The sequence below is a fragment of the Lontra canadensis genome, unplaced genomic scaffold (genome assembly GCF_010015895.1).
Source record: "Lontra canadensis isolate GAN:19392208 unplaced genomic scaffold, GSC_riverotter_1.0 scaffold23, whole genome shotgun sequence".
Lineage (NCBI taxonomy): Eukaryota > Metazoa > Chordata > Mammalia > Carnivora > Mustelidae > Lontra > Lontra canadensis.
The window spans coordinates 12,118,788-12,142,322 of record NW_022631017.1 but is presented as its reverse complement, the minus strand read 5'-3'; the positions used below and the strand labels follow the sequence as shown (position 1 = coordinate 12,142,322).

Sequence of the window (23,535 nt, the reverse complement as noted above, 5' to 3'; positions counted from 1 at the left end):
TATTTTATATTAATGATAGCACTCAGAAGCATAAAGCCATCAGTGTCTCCAGCATGGGAATTCCAAGTTACTACAATTCCTTGTATATGAACCCTCACTGTGCACTGCTGCACTCTATCTTCAAGTCTTAGTGTTACAGGCTGGATCTCTCTCCAACAGTAAATGATTTTAAATATGTTACCTTATTCCTACCAAGAAGAGGAACTGAACATTTTATATTTGAAACTTTAAGGTCAGTTTATTAAGTTCAATGATGAAAGCTATCAGAAGAATATTCTCCTGAAAATTATTTTTTCTTAGAAAAAAAGAAAGAAAAATCAACACCTCAGCACAACCACAGATGCTGTGGCAGTCACACCTCTCTGCAGCTGGGGACAGTCCATTAGTCAGTCAAATCACTTTCTGGGTCAGCAGGATTATAGTCTGGATCATCCTCATCATCCTCTAGCTCCAAGTCATCCATTTCTTGGAACAGAGATTCATCTACCTCCACATTGTTTCCAGCTGCAAAAGACAAAAGATTTCACTTTCAGTCTTATACTCAGGAATAAATCACATAACTCACTGGCAACACCACACACAAACTTCTAAATGTGCAAGTGAGGTGCCTGTGATGAAATCCTAAACTACTACTGCAAATCAAAGCAACAGTCATCTGCGTTGGTCAGCATAGACACACATTTTAAGAGCAACTTCATGCTTCAAGTTTAAAAAAAAAATTCCAGTTATTAAAAAAAGCTTTCCTAGAATGAATTATTTATGACATGCATGTTCTAAGCGGAGGACGATGGTATATCCTGGTTATACAAAGTTGACTGTCACTGACCACGAGGCCTGAACCAGGAGTTTATCTCTTCCAGTACTGGCAGATATGCACATCATTAAAGCTCAACTATACTTGTTATTTCATTGTTAGATATAACCTGACACTTACTCTCACGTAGTTCCCCTTATAACCAATGGTATGCCTTTCTCAGATTCCAAATATCTGAGCACTATAGGAAACAATACCTTGGCCTTGCATTAAACATCTTTACTCTTCAGTTTGTCTCAAGTACATAAATGTGGGATAGTACAGTACTCTTAAATCACTAAAAATTGTTCATCTTCCCTTCCTGGCAGACTCCAGCCCACTGACATTCAATTCAATGAGAATGAGTCTTGCTTCATGCCTATGAGCTGTTAAGTAATAAAATACACTTTTGCTAAGTGCAGGCCAAAGAATAATTCACTGTCTCTGGGAGAGACAGAGAAGGCTTCCCCAAACAGATGACATCTAAAATATCTTTATAATAAATTTTAATCCACCAAGAAGAAAAGGGGACAGGATGAAGCAATTATAGGTAGAGGTATACACAAAGGAAGAAAGAAAAAATAAGACTGAATATTTCCAACTGGAACACAAGATTCTTTAGGAAAAATATCTGGAGATATCATAGATGAAGTCCAAATTGAAGGACTATGTAGGCCAACCTTTTCCTCTAAGTACAGAGAACCATCAAAAGATTTTAAGGAGAGAAGTGTCATGATCAAACGTAAGTTTTAGGAATGCCACCTCAGGGGCGGTGACTAAAGGCACCAAAAAGAGGAAGGGACTGAAGCAAGGGGACAATGCAAGAAGCCACCACAAACACCGAGGGGGTAAAAAATGATAAAATGCTCAAGTTAGGAGAATAGAGTTGAAAATGTCTGGAAAAAACATTTCTGATACAGAATCGACAAAGAGCTTTTGGTGAGTCACTGGATATGAAGAGATACTTGACCCATTAGACAGGGTAAGGAGTCAGGGATGAGGGGAGACAGTAAAACTCCTGAAGTGCAAGAGAGAATAAGACACAGCTTTCTGGTTCCAGAATTTCTCAATAAAATAGGAGAAAAACAAGCTAGAAAAGTGAGGGGGGGTGGGATGCACAAGGACAACCTTGCTGGGTCGGTATGTCTGTCTGTTTGGGGTGTTTTTGTTTGTTTGAGACTAATAAATGTCTTGGAGCAAGAATGCAGTAAGATACATAAAATAAAATGGTGAGTGTCCATAAGGGCCTAGCTCAAGTTAAGAAGCATGATTTGGCAATGAGGCCACATCAACATTGCTTCTTAACCTTTTCCAGGAGATAGTCCAGGAACAAAGCTGAAAGGCCAGATGCTACAGGATCCCCAACTGGCAAGATGAGCATGAAAAAACGCTAATGAAGCAGAACTCTAGGACACTATCACAAATGTGACTGAGTATGGAGCCCAGTGTAAGAACACACATAGGCCACGGCAGGGAATTTGTCTATACTGTTCTCTGCTGCTGTATCATCGGCAACCAGGGCAATGCTTGGCTTATACTAGGGGTGCAAAATATCTATAGATGGATGAATAATGGATGGACAGAAGACTGAAAAAGGATAAGGTTTAGGATAAAAAGGAGAAGGAAAGTACAGGGAAAGAGATGTTCCAGACAGTAAGATTAGTATGAAACATAAGATTTTCAGTTAGAGGGCATGAAGACTTTCAGATTTGAGGTCTTATAAAGTTCCATGACCATGAAATAGTTTCCGGAGATTTCTGATAGTAGAAATTTAAGTAAACCAGGTCACCTGAGTTACAGTGGCCTGGTTTACTAGTTATCAGAGACTAATGTGACCACAGTTGTTTACTTCTATCTTTGATGTTGCTTAGGTTATCAGAAAACTTTAAAAAACATATTGCTATAGTTTAGTGTATAAATTAATCAAACATTACAATCTATTCTTCAAAATGTGTGTGTGTTTTTAGCCCTGGAGGAGAATTTTACATTAAGTTATCTCTCTGATTTTCATGGTTTGATATTAAGAACAGTGCATTATGTACACGTGGAATCTTAATATTATCTTACCATCTTCCAGAAACTGGATATCAGATGTGTCAAGATTATGATCTGTCTCAAAGAGCTGTTTCCCTAAAAGAAACAAATATATTTAATTCAAACGTATTTTTCCTATATGCTCCAGTTTCCCACCTCTCCAGTTTTCCTCCATCTTCCCTACAATCCTTTAAAAAGTATAATAATCCGAGAAAACAAGAAAACTTATTTTTCTGTGAATTTCAATAAATTTATCAATTCAGTAAGTAGCTAAGAGGCATGTGATATATATCTGCATTAAAATCGAACAAGTGAAAACCCAGTCTGCTTCAGAGTCCTAGAAAACCAAATGCACTTGTCTCTACCACTTCTAACCATTGTGATTCAGAATGTTGTGGGAGCCACATCTCAAGATCTATCCATTGAGATATTTTGATCAGAGGTAAGCCATAAAAATTAATTATAATTATGAATGAAATGTCATCATGTCGATAGAATGCTTTCTCTTTTTGTCCTAGATGCCCAAATATGTTATTTATTTTTTTTATAGAAATCTGTCCAAATGATCCTCTTGCTGTGCAAGAATATAGAACAGCCTGGGCAGCAGAGAGGGGAGTCATACCACTTAATTTATTTTTTCCTGCTTGTTCTTCTTCTTTCATTCGTTTCTTTTTAATTTCCAAGAGTTCTGCATCAAACTTGGCCTTCCAGCTTAAGAAATTCTCAATTGTAACAGGAGTGCCATGAAATAATTGCTTAGAAAATAAAAAAGACATGTGATTACATAAATGAGACACTTGAAATTTATTAAAAAATTAATAATTTATAAAGAAATAATATATATTTCTCAATCTTACTTGCATGAGCTCTACTAACCTTTATTATTACCCACGCTATGTGACCAATGCAGTAAGTGACTTCTAACATTTTATGTAGGAAAATTTAAGTAAATTTTACTCTTATTTATTTTGCAATTGCCAAAATTACTGAAATTTCCAAAAACAAAAAATCCCACCAAACAATTAAAAAAAAAAGATGTAAAAAATAATGAAAGAAAACCCAGCTTTATAATATACCTTTTCAGCTTCCTCTGCCTCTTTTTCTTTTTGTTTCTTTTCTTCTTCTCTTCTGGTTTTTATTTGATCTACTATTTCATTTAATTTTTCTTGTACAGCTGTCACTAAAGTAAAGATCATCACCATACCAAGGTTTTCTTCTGCCTATGTAAACAAAAGAAAGATTGTAATGAGAAACGTACTTCTCAGAAAAACAGAAAAACTAACCAGTGAATAAGTGCTTCATCATAATCACTAAATTCCAGACATTTATAATATGATTACTAATTCAGTTACAGTGTAAGTTCAGACACCTGGATAAATGAGCATTTAAGAATGGAGCACATACATACATATATATAACTACATGTTAAATTTTAAAAGACATGTAATTTGCTACCTCCAACCTGAAACAGATACCTATTTTACTCGATTCTGTTTAATTACCAGAATTCAGAAAACTTTTTCCTACAGCAGCTAGTAACATGAGCTCTCCACCAAATTTTCACAATTTAGATCTTTGGGCTATTGTAAGAGCTGTGACAATGAACTGAACTTTGAGGCCAAAGTGACTTTCTAATATACAATAATAAAGAATACAGATACTTTTGTGATTTATCTTTACCTGTCTTTTTCCTTCAATTTGAAATGGCTTAAAATCAAATATAAAAGCTCTCCAACTCATGCAAGGGATAGACAGTTGACCCTTGAACAATATAGGTTTGAAATGCACAGGTCCACTTACAACCATTTTCCCCCCCAATAAACACAGTATAGTACTGTAAATGTATTTTCTCTCTCTTATGACTTTTTAATAACATTTTTGTGCTTATTTTAAGAATACAGTATATAGTACATATATCATACAAAATATGCATTAATCAACTGTTTATATTATGGGTAAAGCTTCCTGCCAGTTAGTAGTAGTTTTGGGGCAGTCAAAACTTACACACGGATTTTCGACTGTGTGGAAAGTCAGTGTCTCTTCGCCTCCATGTTATTCAAGGGTCAACTGTAATTCAAAAGCTATTTGGAAGTTGGTCATTTGAAAGCAGACTGAAGTAAAACAAGGTATCTTGCTTATCCATAGAAACAAGATATAGTCTGAAGGAAACAGACCAAAAAAAACAAAACAACAAAACAAAACAAAAAAATCCCAAGTATACAAGCCAGAATCTCCATCTTAGAAGCAGAAGAGATTTCCAGCCACTACTTTGACAGGGCTGGCCTCAGTGGCATTCAAGTAGGTATTTTATCTCCTTGGCCTTCGCTAAACACAAGGTCTCAAGCTAGCTCCTATGATTCTCTTCTGGGGGTTTCTCTGTGGTGTCTCCATGCTAACCTTCCTAAATCTGACTACATAAACCTCTCTCCTGAGTGCAAAACCCATATTAAAACTGCCCAGTGGACAGCAATATGATGTCCGCAGGCATGTGAACACTGAAATCATCATCATCTCCACAACACCTATTTCTATGTTCCCCAACTCAGAGAACCAAACCACCAACCACCCAGCATGAACACTCACATCCTATCATAAGCTCTACCACTGCCTCTAATCTATTCTTAAAATGTCATTTCAATTTGCCTATTGTTCTCTATCAATACTGTTACTACCCTAACCCAGGGCACCATCATCTTCAAATATTACAAGAAACTCCTAACCAGTTTTCTTAAAACCTGTGGTCTTGTCACCCCTGACATCAACTTCTCTAGCCACTCAATACACACACATAACTGATCCAGTCAGTCTCTCACTTAAAATTCCTGACAGCCTCCCAAATCAATCAGAGCAACACCATACTTTTAAAATAGTTCAAAAGATCCTTTGGGAATTAATCTTTTTAGTTCTGTCACATAAGATCACTAACCTCAAATTCTAAGCTCAAGAAATTTAGTATGACTAAAAGCTCTGGAAGGAAATATTGATCTCTTCTCTCCCTCTCATTTCCATGACTCTGAACAAGTTTGCTCCTCTGCCCTCAATCTTCTCTTCATTGCCTGACAAACTCTTTCTCTTGAAAGCTTCTCCGATGCCTCAAGTCTATGTCCACTCACAGCACTTTTCCACACAGAATAACAATTTCCAATTTGTTAGTCCACATTCCTCACCAGAATATAAAACCAATGAAAGTGGGGATGGTCTCTGTCTTGGTCACTTAACTTAATGCTTGATACATTTCAAAATCAAATCCCAGTATGCTTTCTTTTTTAACAACTTAAGTATTCCAGGGTTCCAATAAGAAAGGCAAACCAAGAATCAGTTATATGAAACCAGACAATGAGAAGTCACACAAGAGATTTCCACATCACTACTAATTAAAGAATTTCAAATTATGATTACATACTATTTTCATCTTATCTTTTTTCTTTCTAAATGAAAAAAATCTAATGTTAGCAGAGGTGGGCAGACACCTCAATGGCTACAGTGAGATCATAACCTGGCGCAACCATTTTGAAGGTCCATTTGGCAATGTGTATGAAATTAATTATGCACAACCTTTAACCCAGTAATCTTACTTATAGAAAACACTTGACTATATACTCATCAATAATATACTTTCTTCATTTATTCAAAAAAATATCTGAGTGTCTACTGTATTCCAGGCACTAGGGATTCAATGGAGACTCTGCTCTAAGGATTTACAAATAGTGATACAGAAGAATGTGCAAAGGGACACCTGGGTGGTTCAGTCGGTGGAATGTCTGACTCTTGATTTCAGCTCAGGCATGATCTTGGGGTGGTGGGGTCAGGCCCCATGTTGGGCTCTGCACTGGGTGTGGAGCCTGTTTGGGATTCTCTCACTCCCTCTGCCCCTGCCCCTTCCTTACCCCACAAAAAAAGAAGCATGTTCAAAGAATTACATATTAAATCAGGTAAAAATGGTAAATAATTGTTTCAAAAAGGATATGTGTAATTATACACAGTGAAATTCTACACAGTTATCAAAAATGATGATTCATATGCATGTTTATTAAAATGGACAGATGCCCACATCTGGGATGTTATCAAAGATTATATATAGAATGATCTAATTTGGGGTAGAAGAGGAGTACTATGAGTATAAGCATAAGAAAAAAAGTCTGGAACCATATCATACCAAAATGATAATAGGCAGTTTTACCTGGTTGGTGAGATTAACAGTAATTTTAATTTTCTTTTTTATGATTTTCTGTACTTTCGGAGTTTTTTATAATATGAATTATTTTGATATTGAAAATCAATACTATTTTGGAAGAAAAAATATAAATATTCCCTCAATAGATATGATCTTTGGTAACGATGAGAAAGAAATCAAAACTTCTTTTCTGAAATGAAGGAGCTTGAGTACAAACAAAATATAAAACACATAGAAAGTAATCACTCAGATCAAATAACTTACATTAATAAATGACTAACTGAATTAGCATATTGCCTCAGGTTCTCTGCAATGTTTTAAAATGAAGCATTTTAAGTCAAATATTAGAATTAGTATAACTTCATACTGGGTAGCAGAATGAACAGAGCCCAAGATAAGCATAAATTCATGTTTGATTTATTTCACTCTTCATTCTCTAATAGCTCCAGATATTTTTAAAATATCAGCAGTCAGAGGACCAAGAGTCCATGAAATATATCAGTCATATTTAAGGTGTAGATATGTTTTCTGTCAATTGGTCTTAGAGCAAATAAACAAAACTAGGACTTCTATTTATAACATGGTGGAATAAAGATTGCACTTGTCCTCCCTACTCCCTACTCTGAAGAACCCATGAAAACTCTCAACCAAAGCAAGACAGAGCTTTAAATTTTAGCTAAGCACAAACTATGGGGAACTTTTCCTACCACAGAACTAGCCAAGAGTTTTCCAATACCCACTTTTTCTTCACAACCCCCTGCTCTCAGAGGGATCATAAACCCTGGCTGCTTCTTGTAAGCCTCAGGAGATGAAAGATAAGAAAAACAAAACAATCACCAGTCCTCTTCCCAGACTGCAGGCAACTAGCCTACAACAGGTGAGAGGGTTAGGAGTTTTAATTTTTTTAAAAGTCGGAATTTTTTTATTTTTTAAGTCAGAATTTTTAACTGCACATGGGGCTAGACATTTTGAGAACCAGATCAAAACTGTGTTTAAACTTAAAGTACTTACCAGACACTTTATTAACTAAAAGTCATGAGGCTGACTGAGTTCCAAGAAGGGATATAGGAACTTCAGTTACTCAAATTTTAAATGTACAATGGGAAACAAAAAAATATGCTTTGTGAATACCTGTATCTGTACATACATATATATATAGAGAGAGAGAGAGAAAGGGAGAGAGATACACCATGAATTCTCCTTGTTCAGTGTACTGGTTATACATATTTACTAGCATTTTCTGACTCTTGAAATTATTACATACTATTTAAGGCCAATAAAAATGCCATTACAAAACTTATTTCCTTACCTGTAATGCTAATAGTTTTAAAATGTCTGAGACATCACTATCTTCTAGATTTTCCTGGGAGAATATTTCATAAAGAGGGGCTTCATCTGGGTATTTTTCACTGTATGTAAACTTGAGGGTAGTCTGGACAGCTAAAGACATGAGATAAGAATTTGATATGAGTATTTTAAAATGTAAAGTATAGAGAGGTCAACATTTTTGTTGAATCAGTAATTAATTTACAATGTGTCAATGAAAAGTAGCACAAGAAATTTTCCTGCAAAGCAAAACAAGGTTACTATGAGATCAGACAGATAATCACTAAGATAAATAACACATACCACAAAGATAAGTGAAAACAAATCATAGGAATACCAAAAATCACCTCAAACACATGAAACACATTTATTACTTATGAGTATTTTACCATACTGCATGTCTGGGAAAGAGGATGGATAAAAGCCACTCTTTTTAAGACCCTCCTTAAGATGAACAAAAGGCACAGAATATAATACATAGAAAAAAGAAAAAAAAACACTACCTTAGGCTTATTTTCAGGCCTCTACCAGAGCCAGCTCCCAGTGAGGAAGATCTGCATCAGCCCTGAAGTCTGTATATCTATATGCACAGTGCCAGCAAGGGACTGCTAAGGGGTTGCTAGATGACAGGGTTTAGAAATAGGGTTTGAGAGGCTGTCTGAGAAACTTTTTGCTTGACTCATTATACATTCTCACTCACTCTTTTAGCCATATCAATGCATACATCTGACATTTGTACAGGAATGAGACCCTTATAGGCAGATCAATGCAAGGTATCTCCCTACAGACCAACCTGGTGAACTCAGTTCCACCAGGAAATTTGCAACTAAGCAGCAGTGCTAAACATTTTCTATTAAAACTTAATATTCACAAATACATAAATAAATAAAACTTATTAATCACAATGATCCTTTGTCTAAACTTCAGCTTTCTTGTAAAAAACTCACATTTTAATTATTAAAAACTCCTGATCTTGATAATTTTAACTCAAATCTAGATTCCTCCCCATAAGAGGAAAAAAGAACCTTAAAATGTGTGAGTTTGATATTTTAATTTTTGTGTATGATATCAATAAGGAATTTTATGAGTCAATGGATATAAGAAAGACTGGGGGCGCCTGGGTGGCTCAATGGGTTAAAGCCTCTGCCTTCGGCTCGGGTCATGATCTCAGGGTCCTGGGATCGAGCCCCATATCGGGCTCTCTGCTCAGCGGGGAGCCTGCTTCCCCCACCCCATCCCGCCTGCCTCTCTGCCTACTTGTGATCTCTGCCAAATAAATAAATAAAATCTTTAAAAAAAAAAAAAAAGAAAGAAAGAAAGAAAGACTGTTAACCCAAAAAGACAAAATCATGAATGAAAGAGAGATCAAAACCAACATCATAGAAATACAATTATAAGAGAATACTATGGAAAATTATATGCCAATAAATTGGGCAACCAGGAAGCAAATGAATAAATTCCTAGAAACCTACAAACTACCAAAACTGAAACAGGAAGAAATAGAAAATTTGAACAGAACCATAACCAGCAAAGAAATTAAATCAATAATAAAAAATCTCCCCCAAAATGGAAGTCCAGGGCTAGATGGCTCTCAGGGGAATTCTACCAGACATTTAAAGGAGAGTTAATACCTATTTTCCTCAAACTATTCCAAAATTAAAAATGGAAGGAAAACTTCCCAACTCATTCTCCAAAGCCACCTTGAATCCAAAACCAAAGACCCCACTAAAAAGAAGAAACAGGCCATCAGAGGACGAACACGGATGTAAAAATTCTCAACAAAATACTAGCAAATCGAATCCAACAGTACATTAAAGGAATCATTCACCATAATCAAGTGGGATTTATTCCTGGGCTGCAAGGATGGTTCAATATTTGTAAATCAATGCATGTGACACACCACATTAATAAAAGAAAGGACAAGAACCATATGATCCTCTCAATAGTTGCAGATAAAGTATTTGACAAAATGCAGCATCCATTTTTTGATAAAGACCTTCAACAAAGTAGAGATAGAGGAAACATATCTCAACATCATAAAGGCCATATACAAAAAGACCCACAGCTAATATCACCCTATATGGGGAAAAACTGGAGAGCCTTTCCTCTATGATCAGGAAAAAGACAAGGATGTCCATGCTCACCATTACTATTTAACACAGTACTGTAAGTCTTAGCCTCAACAATTATACAACAAAAAGGAATAAAAGGCATCCAAATTAGCAAGGAAGAAGTTAAACTTTCACTATTTGCAGACAACATGACACTCTATGTAGAAAACCTGAAAGACTCCACCAAAAAATTGCTAGAACTAATACAGGAATTCAGCAAAGTTGCAGGATATAAAATCAATATGCAGAAATCTGTTGCATTTCTAGGCACCAATAATGAAACAGCAGAAAAAGAAATCAAGGAATCAATTCCATTTGCAACTGCACCAAAAATGACAAGCTACCTAAGAATAAACCTAACTAAAGATATAAAAGATATATACTTCGAAAACTGGAGAACAGTTATGAAAGAAATTGAAAAGGGCATTGGAAAGGGCACAAAGAAATAGAAAAATATTCCAAGCTCATGGACTGCAAGAACAAACACTGTTCAAATGTCTGTACTACCCAAAGCAATCTATACATTAAATACAATCCCTATCAAAATACAATACCACCAGCATTTTTCACAGAGCTAGACCAAACAATCCTGAAATCTGTATGGAACCACAAAAGACCCCAAATAGCCAAAACAATCTTGAAAAAGAAAAACAAAACTGAAGGCATCACAATTCTGGACTGCAAGCTCTATTACAAAGCTGTAGTCATCAAGACAGTATGGCACTGGCACAAAAACAAACACATTGATCAAAGGAACAGAACAGAAAACCCAGAAATGGACCCACAACTGTATGGTCAACTAATCTTTGACAAAGCAGGAAAGAATATCCAATGGAAAAAAAGACAGTCTCTTCAACAAATGGTGTTGGGAAAACTGGACAGCAACATGCAGAAGAATGAAACTGGACAGCATGCTGAAGAAAGGACCACTTTCTTACACCATACACAAAAATAAATTCAAAATGGATGAAAGACCTAAATATGAGACAGGAAACCATCAAAATCCTAGAGGAGAACATAGGAAGCAACCTCTTCAACCTCAGCCATAGCAACTTCTTACTAGACATGTCTCTAGAAGCAAGGGAAACAAAAGCAAAAAATGAACTACTGGTACTTCATCAAGATAAAAATCTTCTGCACAGTGAAGAAAACAATCAACAACTAAAAGGCAGCCTATGGAATGGAAGAAGATATTTGCAAATGACATTATCTGATAAAGGGTTAGTATTCAAAATCTATAAAGAAGTTATCAAACTTAACACTCAAAAAACAAATAATCCAGTTAAGAAATGGGCATTAGAGGGGCGCCTGGATGGCTCAGTGGGTTAAAGCCTCTGCCTTCAGCTCAGGTCATGATCCCAGCGTCCTGGGATCGAGCCCCGCATTGAGCCCCGCATCATTGGGCTCTCTGATCAGCAGGGAGCCTGCTTCCCTTCCTCTCTGCCTGCCTCTCTGCCTACTTGTGACCTCTGTCTGTCAAATAAATAGATAAAATCTTAAAAAAAAAAAAGAAAGAAATGGGCATTAGACATCAACAGACACTTTTCTAAAGATGACATACAGACGGCTAACAGACACATGAAAAGATGCTCAACATCACTCATGGTCAGGGAAATACATACACATCAAAACCACAATGAGATACCATGTCACACCTATCAGAATGGCTAAAATTAACAACATAAGGAACAACAGATGTTGGTGAGGATGCAGAGAAAGGGTAACATTCTTGCATGGTTGGTAGGAATGCAAACTGGTTCAGCCATTCTGGAGAACAGTTTGGAGGTTCCTCAAAAAGTTAAAAATTAGGGGTGCCTACGTGGCTCAGTTAGTTGAGCATCCTCTTGGTTTGGGCTCAGCTTAAGATCTTATGGGTTATAGGACAGCCCTACATCGGGCTCTGCACTCAGTGTGGAGCCTGCTTGGAATTCTCTCTCCTCCCCCTCTGCCATCCCCTCCCCCCCCCCCACATACACACACTCTCTCTCTCTCTCTCTTTCTAAAATAAATATTATTAGAAATAAATAAATAAATAAAATTTTTTAAAGTAAGAAATAGAACTACCCTACAATCCAGCAATTATACTACTAGGTGTTCACCCATAAGATACAAAAATACAGATTCGAAGGGGTACATGCATCCTGATGTTTATAGCAGCATTATCAGCAACAGCCAAACTCTGGAGAGAGCCCAAATGTCCATCAACTGATGAATGGATTAAGATGTGGTATATATACACAATGGGATATTACTCAGCCATCAAAAAAATGAAATCTTGCCATTCACAATGATGTGGATAGAGCTATAGTGTATTACACTAAGTGAAATAAGTCAAAGAAAGAAAAATATGAACTCACTGATATATGGAATTTAAAAAAGAAAACAGATGAACATATGGGAAGGGGGAAAAGAAAAAAAGAAGAGGGAAACAAGCCATAAGAGACTCTTAACTAGAGAGAACAGAGAATTGATGGAGGAAGGTGGGTGGGGGTGGGTTAAATGGGTGATGGGTATTAAAGAAGGCACTTGTTATGATGAGCACTGGGTGTTGTAAGTAAGTGATGAACCACTGAATTCTATTCCTAAAACCAGTATTACATTGTATGTTAACCAAGCAAAATTTAAATTAAAAAAAAAAAGATTGTCAGGCCAATAAGGATACATAGTGTCTTCTGGCATATTCTTTTTTAATTAACACACTTCTAATTTTATTGCTAGGAAAAGAATTCTTTAATACATTTACTGATTTTACTGTTTGATGTAATAGACATTCATTATAGAAAATTTGGAAATATATTAAGGGGAAAACAAAATCAGTAATAATCCCACCACCAGGAAAAGATCACTGTTACCATTTTGGGATATTTAAAGCATCATAAAAATATTTTTTAAAAGATATTTTAAAGTATCTTCTATACATTTATTTACATTTCAAAGTATAAAAGGATACTCTGGTTGTATTTGAGATTCTATGTATAAAACCTACATAAATATATAAATACATATAGAAGTAAATGTGTCCAACATCTTTTTAATTCAGATTTTAGTAATATCTCTGTGCTAAACTCTTTTTCAGTTGTACAAGACAGATTTAGAGTTATCAGGTGATACCACTAAAATCTGCATTATTGATTGCTCATAGCAAATTTTAGTTGACTAGCTTAACGTTAAAAAAAAAAATCCTTGGGGTTAACACCAACTTATGTAACATTTTATCAAATTCCAAAATTAACTGAACTGGACGAATGGTGGAAATGAACTTCAGATCCTCCCCCCAACATCTGCCACATTTAAATCAATCTATTTAATTTTAAATTATTGGTTTTATAACTGTTTTATTTCCATCAGTATATTTATCTTGGTTCAATAGTTGTATAATAGTGGCTTTTACCTGGTTTTATGTATATGTGTTTTTAAACAACAATACAATATCCATCCTAAAGAGAGAGAGAAAATCATAAAGAAAGACATTTATTCAGTTTAATTTATAAATAATAGCAAATGTCCAATAAGCAATCTAAATGCCCAAAGAGTAAAAACAACCATGGGAAAATAACACTCAATGGAATGCCACAACATAGTCACTGAAATATACTTCAAAGTCTCATTTTACAGAGTAATCTTCTAACTTTTCTCCATTTGCTATATTGTTAATGTTTCTTTCTCACTTTTTAAAACTAAATTCATTGTGTCAGAATACATCTCAGTGACTTCCTCTCGGTTTCTCTGTAAGTCATGTTTACATAGTAAATGCTAATTAGGGAATACCCAACATTCATGCTAGATTCCTAACAGAACCATACTTATTAGCACCTCCACATCTTCAATGCCAACATAATGGCTGCAGGAGTAACATTCCTAAGAGCAACTTAGAAAAACCACAAGTATTTTCAATTGGACTTACTTTCATCATTTTCTCCAGCCTCAGATGTCACAGTAATGGTGAAACTGGGTGGATTTTCTGATAATACTGCAAGAAAATATACACAGGTTTTAAGTTATTAAGATGTCTTTTAAGGCAAATGCTTTCCTTATTACCAAAATACCACTACCCAGTCCTGGAAACTGATCCCTAGTCTGTATTTCCATTTCCACAAATACAGACTGAACTGCACATTCAAATGATAAAAAAAACTTATCAATTTTCTATATAAATCAAGGGTTACCTTTCATTTGGAAAAAAAATATATCTATAGTAGACTCTTGGGAGTTTTATCAAATCAATTAAACTAATTAAGTAATTTACCTTTTAATTCAAAATTTCCATCTATACATGGAAAATTACATCCTAAAAAATTCCCAAACAGAATGACAAAAAAAGTCTGATGTTTCATCAGAAACTATCCACTGACAGTATTATCACTAATTTGTAAAATATATTCTAAGCTATAATTCAGAATCTCCATGACAAACAGTAAATATTAACTTGTTACAGTTGTGTCTTCTTTCTCTTTCACCCACATCATCCCTAGAACCAAACTTTATTCTTTCACCAATCATTAAGTCTCTACCATCTTTCATGGAATTACAGAATTAGCTATGAATCCCAGTATCAAATTGCTTACAATTTGTTAAGCAAGTCAAGACATGCAAATCAACACTTAGATAAATAAGAAAGCATATATACCATTTTACAGCCTGATGCCTGACAGTATATATGTTTATATCTCTTCCCCCACAAGAATACTATAAAAATTATAAGAGCTCCTAGATCAGTGCCTGGCAGTACCTAGAAATTCCACAAATTCTAGCTAAATGGTAGAGCTAAAACAATGGAATGAAAGCAGAAAAACAAAAACAAATTAGACTTATATTCAGAACCATTAGAAGAGTAAACAAGAAAAATACAGGCCACCTGGGATTGCTGCTGAGCCCCTGAGAAAAGCCTGTGCCTCACTCCAGCCCTGGGAAGCACTGGCCCCTGTCAAGGTTGGTAGCAGCTCAGCAACCTCTTTCTGAAATGAAAGGGCAAGGAGATCTCTGAAGAAGTCACCAAGGAAAATACTCAGCTTTTCCTACTTAAGAACTTCTGAAGCTTTCATAAATATTCATTATCAATAAAATTTTCAAGACATATGCCTTCATTTTAATTGAAGTTTAAAAGTACTTGAAGCATGATGAACATCTATGGCTACTATGAAAGTATCTGTCAAGAAGGTAAAACTCACTGGACTCATATTTTAATAGGCCTCGGATAGTCCAGCCCACGCTAAAAAAAGTCCCTGAAAGGTAATTAAAATAAAGCTTTTAAAATATGATTGACCCTTTTTTTAATTTTTTAATGTGTATAAAATATATTTGATGCATTACATTCCTACTTCTTTTCATGACCAACTTTAGCATTCATATGTCATCAAATGTAAACATAGCAACTACAGAAATAAGGGTTCAACTCAATGACATTCCAACTGATTACCATTTTTAGGACTCCATGAGGCCATAATTTAAGGGTCACCTATACCTAATAACAACAGCTAACATTTACTGAGCACTACTCTGGACCTATGTTGTACTACGCATTTACACAAAGATCGTTAATTCTTACACCAAGACCACGATATTATATTGTTACCATATGATACCAAATTTAAGATACTATCAAGTAGGAGATGCACTCTACTTTATGTACTAAGAAAAAAAAAATCTGCCAATTAAACTTCAATATATTATCAATTATAAGACAAATTCCTATTTTAGAGATGTTAAAACATAGAAATGTCTTAGAACCAATTAAATATAGTATTATCCCAATTTTACAGATGTAGAAACTGAGATAAAAGAGCTCTTAAATACTCTGCCCAATGTTACTCAGCTAGTAATTGGAAGAACTGAATAAACTATATTGAGTTTCACGTAAAAAGAGAATGTTTTTTCCAGCTGAGAAATTCCAGCAAAGTCACTTGAGCTAGACTGTGAATTAAGGCATATTGTAAAGATGGAGAAAAGAAATATAGGCAACAAAAACATGGCAGCAACGGCATAATGGTTTAAGGAATATATATGGAAGAAGAAATTATTCCATTTGGTGGATGTATATGTGGGTGAAGAAAAGTACTTGAAAAAATATTGCTGAAACTTTAGTTGTGGACAATGATATTTTTTCTAGCAGAAGCAGTATGGGCAGAATTGTATTTCTTTTTTTCTTTTTTTTTTTTAAAGCTTTTATTTATTTATTTGACAGACAGAAATCACAAGTAGGCAGAGAGAGAGGAGGGAGCAGGCTCGCCGCTGAGCAGAGAGCCCGATGTGGGGCTCGATCCCACGACCCTGAGATCATGACCTGAGCCGAAGGCAGAGGCTTTAACCCACTGAGCCACCCAGGCGCCCCCAGAATTGTATTTCTAAACATAGGAAGATAAGTGTAGCAACAGGGTATAAATTGGAAGGAAAGAAACAAGACCAGAGGCAGGATGAAACTAGATAGCTATTAAAATCATGCCAGTAAGGTTAATGAGGTTCTGAACTAGGTTAGCAGCTATGGGAATTGCAGGGAAGAGGAAGGACTCTTCGTTCCAAATTTGCAGGCAGAGAAAGGTAGCACCACTAACAAAAAGCAAAAAATACAAAAGAAAAATCAGAGATGATACACTTAAATGACACAAGGAAATTTCAGTTGGAGATATGGAGTATGCAATATGCAATCAGAAATGGGCAAATGGAGCTAAAGCTATTACACCAAATGAGATCACCAGAGGAAAAAATAGAGAAATAGGGCCAACAGCAGCTTTGTAAGGAATCCTAAATTTGGGAGAAAAAAGTACGAGCAGAAAAAAGTGCCAGAGAAAAAAACAAAAGCAGCAGCCATGAGAGGTCAAGACAAACTCAACAGAAGCCTATTTTATTTGTGAAGGCATCCCAACTATTGAGATCCAGGTATGGTATGGCACCGTTTACAATGTGTACTATATGGGTCTGTGTAGCTCTGTCAGGGGGAAACTGGCGATGAACCACTGGCCTGCAAGATCAGATCTAAATCCCTAACAAGGCCCTCTGCAATCTGGTCCCTGCTCACTTGTCAGGCCTCATTTTTCATGACTCTCAGTACTCATTTTATGTCCTAGGCATATCAAGCCATTTTCCCTTTAAATACATTTTGCTTTTGCAGAGTCCTGCTTTTCCACATGCTATGTCCCTTCCCCTGGTCTCATTTACTTGTTAGCTCATCATCACCCCTCAGTTCTCCAAAACAACCAAGACCCTCCCCTCTTCCTGGCTGTATCCTCCATGAAAGAATCATCACACTATGTTGTAAATTATGTATCTGATGTCTTTGGTAAATGAGGACATGGGATGCTAGCAAAAACATCACTGAATTGCTTGACCTTCGGAAACATAAAGAATAGGGAGGCAAGACAGACAAGAAGCTGACAGACTCTTAATCCATGAAAAATCACGATGAGAGGCATGTTCAGCAAAATAATGGAATGAAGAACTGTGGGGCAAAAAGTTTAAGGACGGAAAGAGGATTTTCAGAAGGCAAAATTCTAAAGATGACATTTACAAGATGTGGTTATGCCCTCATGCAGTTGAAGGAAATGGAAATCAAAACTGGTCACCGATAAAGACAAGGAATTATGAAGCCATATTATTAGAAGAATCAGCAACTAAGATGGTAAATTTCTAGGAAAGAGTATCTTATATTTAATAGTTATAAGGTATTTGCATACTTTGTATTACTCCCCATTAAACACATATGGAAACTAAAGATTGGAGAGGTTATAAGAATTTCCCAAAGACACAGAGCTCATACCCACTACACCAAGCTGCCATTAGAAAGAAAAAAAATGTGAGCCAGAAACAACAACAAAAAAGGATACTGGAAAACACTACTTATATCCCCTGCTATCTTATCTACTCATCCCATCTTCTAGTGATACCACTTTTAACTGAGCATATTAACCACCCAGAATAAAGACTATATTTCCCAGCCTCCCTTCCAGTTAGGTCTCACCAAATGACTAAGTTCCGGCTATTGAGATGGAAGCAAATAAGTTCTTTGACAGTTTCCAGGAAATTTACTTAAGAAACTGCTGTCTTTGGCTTCTCCCCCCTGCCCCAACTCCTTTATCTACCCTACTTCTGGAAAGGAATACTGCCATCTTCACCATGAGGTAGAGACTACATCTTAGGAATGGCAAGGAACTAAGATGCAGCCTCAGTACCTAAGGAATCTTTGGACTAGAACTACGCAACTATCTTTTATTTGCAAAACAAAAAAAGTTTACCATTTTAAATTTACTTTTATTTATTTAGAGAGAGAGCATAAGCAGAGGACTGGGGTCGGGGGTGGGGGGGTGGGGGGACAGAGAGCAGAGGAAGAAAGAATTTCAAGCTGACTCCGAGCTAAGTGTCGAGCCCAATGCAGGGCTAGATCTCATGATCCTGAGATCATGACCTGAGCCAGCATCAAGAGTCAGATGCTTAACCAACTGAGACACCCAGGAGCCCCTAAACTTTTACCTTTTTAAAACCATTGCTTTTTTGGGGCTTTCTGTCACAGCTGAACCTAATCCAAGGAAAGGAAAGAAAGGAAAGGGGAAAGGGTAAAGAGGAAAGGGGAAAGGGAAAGGAAAGGAAAGAAAAAAGGAAAGGAAAGGGGAAATGAAAAGAAAAAGAAAGAATATTCCAAAACTTGGAGGAAGCTAACATAGGGATGGGGAAGTTATTTAACTGGACTTGCAAAGATGAAAGTTTCATCAGCACTTTGATAAAGGGATAATCCCATTCCAATGCATTACTGTGAGTTGGGATAAAATTAGCCTTCAAGAAAGATGTCGGATTTCCACCACTGTAAGTGAATCAAAATATTTTTGAGAAGAAGAATAAGGCTGCTGGGCATAGTAGAAGGAACCAGTGAGCAAGCAGGGTAACTGTTAAGTGATAGAGGGGCAGATGATGGCAAACTGGACAGAATTAAGGACAAACATGATGGAGGTAATAGCTCAAAGGTACACTAAAGGGACACACAAATGACATCAAGGTTTTCACAAAGAACCAGACAGCCCATATTAAAATAAGTCCCTGTGGTTCTTAGGGAGTGTCTTAGAAAAACTGTTTTTAAAAGAGGACTTCTGCCCCATCTCTAGGATGCAATTCTAACTGTTAAATGCTCATGGATGCTACTTAGAGGTACTGACACAAGTAAATACAGAATTACGTACCCCTCTTTGTAAGACCAAACGGAATTAAGGGAACTTGACTTTTGGTTAGCCCGAAGCCAACCAATTTGTTTCAACAAAACTCCCCATAGTCAGAGATTTTGATACAGAAATGGAAATAACCAAATTCTACTACCTTAGCAGGACCTTGTCAAGTGAAGCACTACTGAAGGAGAATGTGGTATCAGGAGAATCCAGTTATATTTTGGAAGACTAGTTGTTAGGAGGATTGGATCAATGTGCAATCAAGCTACAGAACAGGCAAAAAGAAGAAACTGTATTATGATTTGTTATAATTCACAACAAATTCAACAGTGGACCAAAAGTTCTTTGCAAATAGTCAAGCAATCAATTCTGAGGTTAGGCTAGGTCTATGTGGCTAGAACTATGGGCTAGCTGGATTGTGCCTCTTAAAGCATCCACAAAGGGATCATGATGTGCTTAACAAAGGTTTCTCTGTCAAGCACCAAGCTCTCTATTAAAAAAAAAAAATACACACACACACACACACACACACATATACACATATATATACTTCCTTCATCAAGAGCATTGAGCATTTACCACATCTAATATTAAATGTGATTCAAAATGAAATTAGAAAACTGTCAATCAGTGTTCCTTGGCAAACTGACACAAGCAAACTCTCTTCTTAAACCTGGTACAAAAATAGGAAAGTATGAAATCATCAACACAAAAGAAGGCTGTAAACAGTAAACCTTACAAATCCTCATGATTCCAAAAGATCAAACATGGAAGAGTTTTATTCCAAACTCCTCTGCCTTTTCCCTGAGGTTTCATAAACAACATGATCATGAGTAAGGCAAAGTTCCTAAAGAACTATAAATCAAGACATCTTATTTTAATTTATTTATTGCAAAGTTTTAGGAATACTGGTAGGAATTGGAGACAGATGGGCTTACTGATAATGCAGAATATTTGAATGCATCAAAGATTCATAAATTGTCTTTTATTGCCCCTAGCTCAGAATCCTCAAGCACTTTTGCATCTGACAAGAATTTCACATACCGAACTATATCAGAGCTTAGTATAATTTGAAAGAACCATAAGATTGGTTTAGGATTTAAAATGTATCACTTTTTAAAATGCTTATAGGCACAGTATTTAATGAGGGATACCTTATGTCCATAGAAAAGACTAGCACACCTCATGCTTTAACTCTACCTACACAGTGCCAATTACATTTCCAATGTGCTAGAAATGACCAAACGTCACGATTAAGAGTATATCCAGCAACTGACCCTATATTCTCTTTTATTTAGACATTGACATATAAGAAAGGATAGAGAAGGGAGCCAGACTCCATACACACTCACCCAGTTAATGACACTCTCAAACCCCTCTTCACTCATCCCCTTAACATCCTCACAGCACAGCTGTACTGTTGGTGAGAGAGAACATGAACAGGACTGGAGCTATACAGGGGTAGCTGAGAGACATCTGCCTGTTGGCAAAGCAGAACAAAATTTGCTACCATTGCAAGCAGTGGTCAAAAGGTGGAGCTAAGAAAACTAAGCTAAACAAGGAAAGGGAGAGGGATCGGAATTGAACATACCTTACATTCTGAATTCTGACAATCAGTGATGGACAACAAAGGAAGGGACAGGAGCTGTAAATCCCACAAACCTAGGTTCTACTCACTTATACTGGCTTTATTGGATCACTTCTCAAACACTGAGTGTCATGCGAGAAAAGCCGTATTGATAGCGTTACCTTGCGGCACTTTCAAAATCATCTGAAGCACGGCTTAATACAGAAAAACTCTCTTCCCTTAAAACATACCGAATGAGTTTCTCAATAGTATTTTACATTAGCCCAACCTATCCAGTAATCTTTTGCTCCCCTTCATCCCAGCTGGAGCTAGATCCCAAGTTCCACAGGTCTGCAAAGTGAAGGAAGAGGAGGGGGTCCAGACCTAACTTAGTACCAGTTCCGCCGCTAACTGCTGGCCAGACCCAAAGCAAGCCACTTACCCTCTTCCTGCGCCTCCATTACCTTGCTTGTAGCAAGACGAGTCCAGGCCAATATCCCCCCCTAACAAACATGTGAATCTGCGGTAGAGCTGAAATTTGTGCCACATCATTCACTGGGCATTCACAGAATATTTAAAAAAAAAAAAAAAAAAAGGACAAATCCCAGGGATTCTCAAAACTGCTTCTGGGTAACTCTGAGAACAGCACTCTGAACCCCCATAAACTTTAAAACACCAACGTATGAAAACAGCTTCTACCCAAGTAAAGGTGAAAATCGACATCTCTGCAGCTCTAGAAAAACTACTCCCACTTGGAGTTATCTGTTTTCGTGATTTTTCATTAAACCTCGTGTCGCTGTAAGTTACACAGAAACCAAAGTGCACCTAATTCAATTCCAGGCCTAACACTTTCCAGGAACCTCGCCAAGTCTCTCGCGGACTTTCAGATTTCAGGGAATAAACGGAGAATGGGAAAAAGCTGTGGAGTTACTCCTAAGTGCCTGAACACTTCGGGAAAAGAGGGTGAAGAGAGAGTAGCGGGCGAGGTGGCCACGCGGCCTCGCTGTCCCCTTCTCCATCCTCGCCCGGGAGGCCGAGGGCTCCGGCCCATCCCACTCCACCCCCGGGCCGCTCCAGGCCCGCAGTCGCGGAAGTCACCTGTGAAGGAGTCGGGGTAGATGGACTCTAGAGCCTCCAGCTCATTGCGCTGCTCCTCGCCGTAATCTGTCATCGTGGCCCTCGCTGCTGCCCATGGACCGCCCAGCCACCCAGGCGGCGCGCTGCTGCTGGGACCGCGGCCGCACCGGGAGAGCCGGCAGCCGCCGGACGGGCGCAGGCGCAAAGTCCCCGGCTGGGAGGCCCGGGGCCCAAAGCCAGGCCCGGCCTGCTAAGCAACAGCCCCGCACGGGCCTAGCCTGCTCTCTAGTTCCGCGTTCGACTCGTTAGGCCTGGCCAGCGGAGCACTGAGAAGCTGCCGATCGCACCGCCGCTTGGGATTTGCTAATATGGAAATGGTACCCGGCCGGGCATTCGCTACGGACACCTGGGGCCAATTCCTGAGCTTTTCGGGGCCTGAGCCTGAGAAGCCACTCAGCGCGACACCATCGTTCGATGGGTCTAGACTTAACGCTGGCCACGCGTACCGAGGCGGGACGAGGTGGCCGCGAACGGTACGCGCCGTGCGTCCGCGAACTCGGCCGCTTCCGGTTTCCGGTTTGCGACCCCGTGGCCGCGGCGAGGTTGATCGCTGCGCGGCTTAAGTCGGCTCATGGTGGGGTCCGGGTGGTTTTTACGCTTGTCGAGTCTCCCAGTTCCTTGGCATCCCAAGGGAGTTGTGCGAAAGGCGGACCAGGATAGACTCCAGTGGGCAGAGAAGCAGAAATTCTGCTCGTGCTAAATGAGCATGGTACCTTTAAAGAGAAGACTGTTAACGAACTATTTCTATTTTATGTTGACAGTAAAGGAACATGGATATGTTAAGTCAAAAAGGAACATGGGGAAATATAATACTCCCAGCATATTAAAAGATGTTTAACATTCTTTGTATTTTCCTTCGTTTTCTGTATTAAACTGATTTCACTTGTGTAGTGGGGATAACAATTTTTAAGTAAGTTCCCCAATGATAAAGTCTCTGGAGTTTTCTCTTGTTAAAATGGTAATGTACTATGGACCAGAAAGCATATTGATCTTTTGTCCGGAAGTATTACTTACAGCAGAGGAATACGTTAAAACAAACGTATTCAGCTACACTTTGGTACTGATTCTGTGTCTTTAAGAGTTGGTTTGGGGCATTCTTTTAGACTTTGAGGTGAAAAATTGGGAACTCTACTGCCAGTGGTGAGAATCAAATAAAATACATGAGTTAACTTTGCAAATATAAGGTACCTATTTTTCTGGATATCCTGAGTTCACAGAAAACAATGATTTGTTGTGGGGGGGGGGGAGCT

At 37.6% G+C, this 23,535-nt stretch overlaps 1 protein-coding gene across 4 annotated transcripts; it reads right to left on the bottom strand.

The window, feature by feature from the left end:
* Positions 1 to 211: 211 nt before the first annotated feature.
* RWDD1 (RWD domain containing 1) lies at positions 212 to 22,695 on the bottom strand. Of its 4 annotated transcripts, XM_032862370.1 has the most exons (8): positions 20,934 to 21,048; positions 19,733 to 19,846; positions 14,343 to 14,408; positions 8,311 to 8,441; positions 3,904 to 4,047; positions 3,450 to 3,582; positions 2,861 to 2,923; positions 212 to 504 (listed from the first exon to the last, which is right to left on the bottom strand). In XM_032862370.1, exons 5-8 carry the CDS (start codon positions 4,027 to 4,029, stop codon positions 383 to 385), a joined length of 444 nt encoding a protein of 147 aa, XP_032718261.1. In that variant the 5' UTR covers positions 4,030 to 4,047; positions 8,311 to 8,441; positions 14,343 to 14,408; positions 19,733 to 19,846; positions 20,934 to 21,048; the 3' UTR covers positions 212 to 382. The 4 variants fall into 4 exon arrangements, with proteins under 4 accessions (XP_032718261.1, XP_032718260.1, XP_032718258.1 ...); XM_032862369.1 differs by lacking the exons at positions 19,733 to 19,846; positions 20,934 to 21,048 and adding an exon at positions 22,247 to 22,695; XM_032862367.1 differs by lacking the exons at positions 19,733 to 19,846; positions 20,934 to 21,048 and adding an exon at positions 15,291 to 15,393.
* Positions 22,696 to 23,535: the final 840 nt, after the last annotated feature.

Coding starts and splice junctions, on each gene's coding strand:
- RWDD1 (XM_032862369.1), bottom strand. CDS start 22,319: ATGACAGATTACGGCGAGGAGCAGCGCAATGAGCTGGAGGCTCTAGAG. Junction 3,583..3,903: donor AGGCAGAGGAAGCTGAAAAG/GTATATTATAAA, acceptor TTATTTTCTAAG/CAATTATTTCATGGCACTCC. Junction 2,924..3,449: donor AGGAAAAAATAAATTAAGTG/GTATGACTCCCC, acceptor TGTTTCTTTTAG/GGAAACAGCTCTTTGAGACA.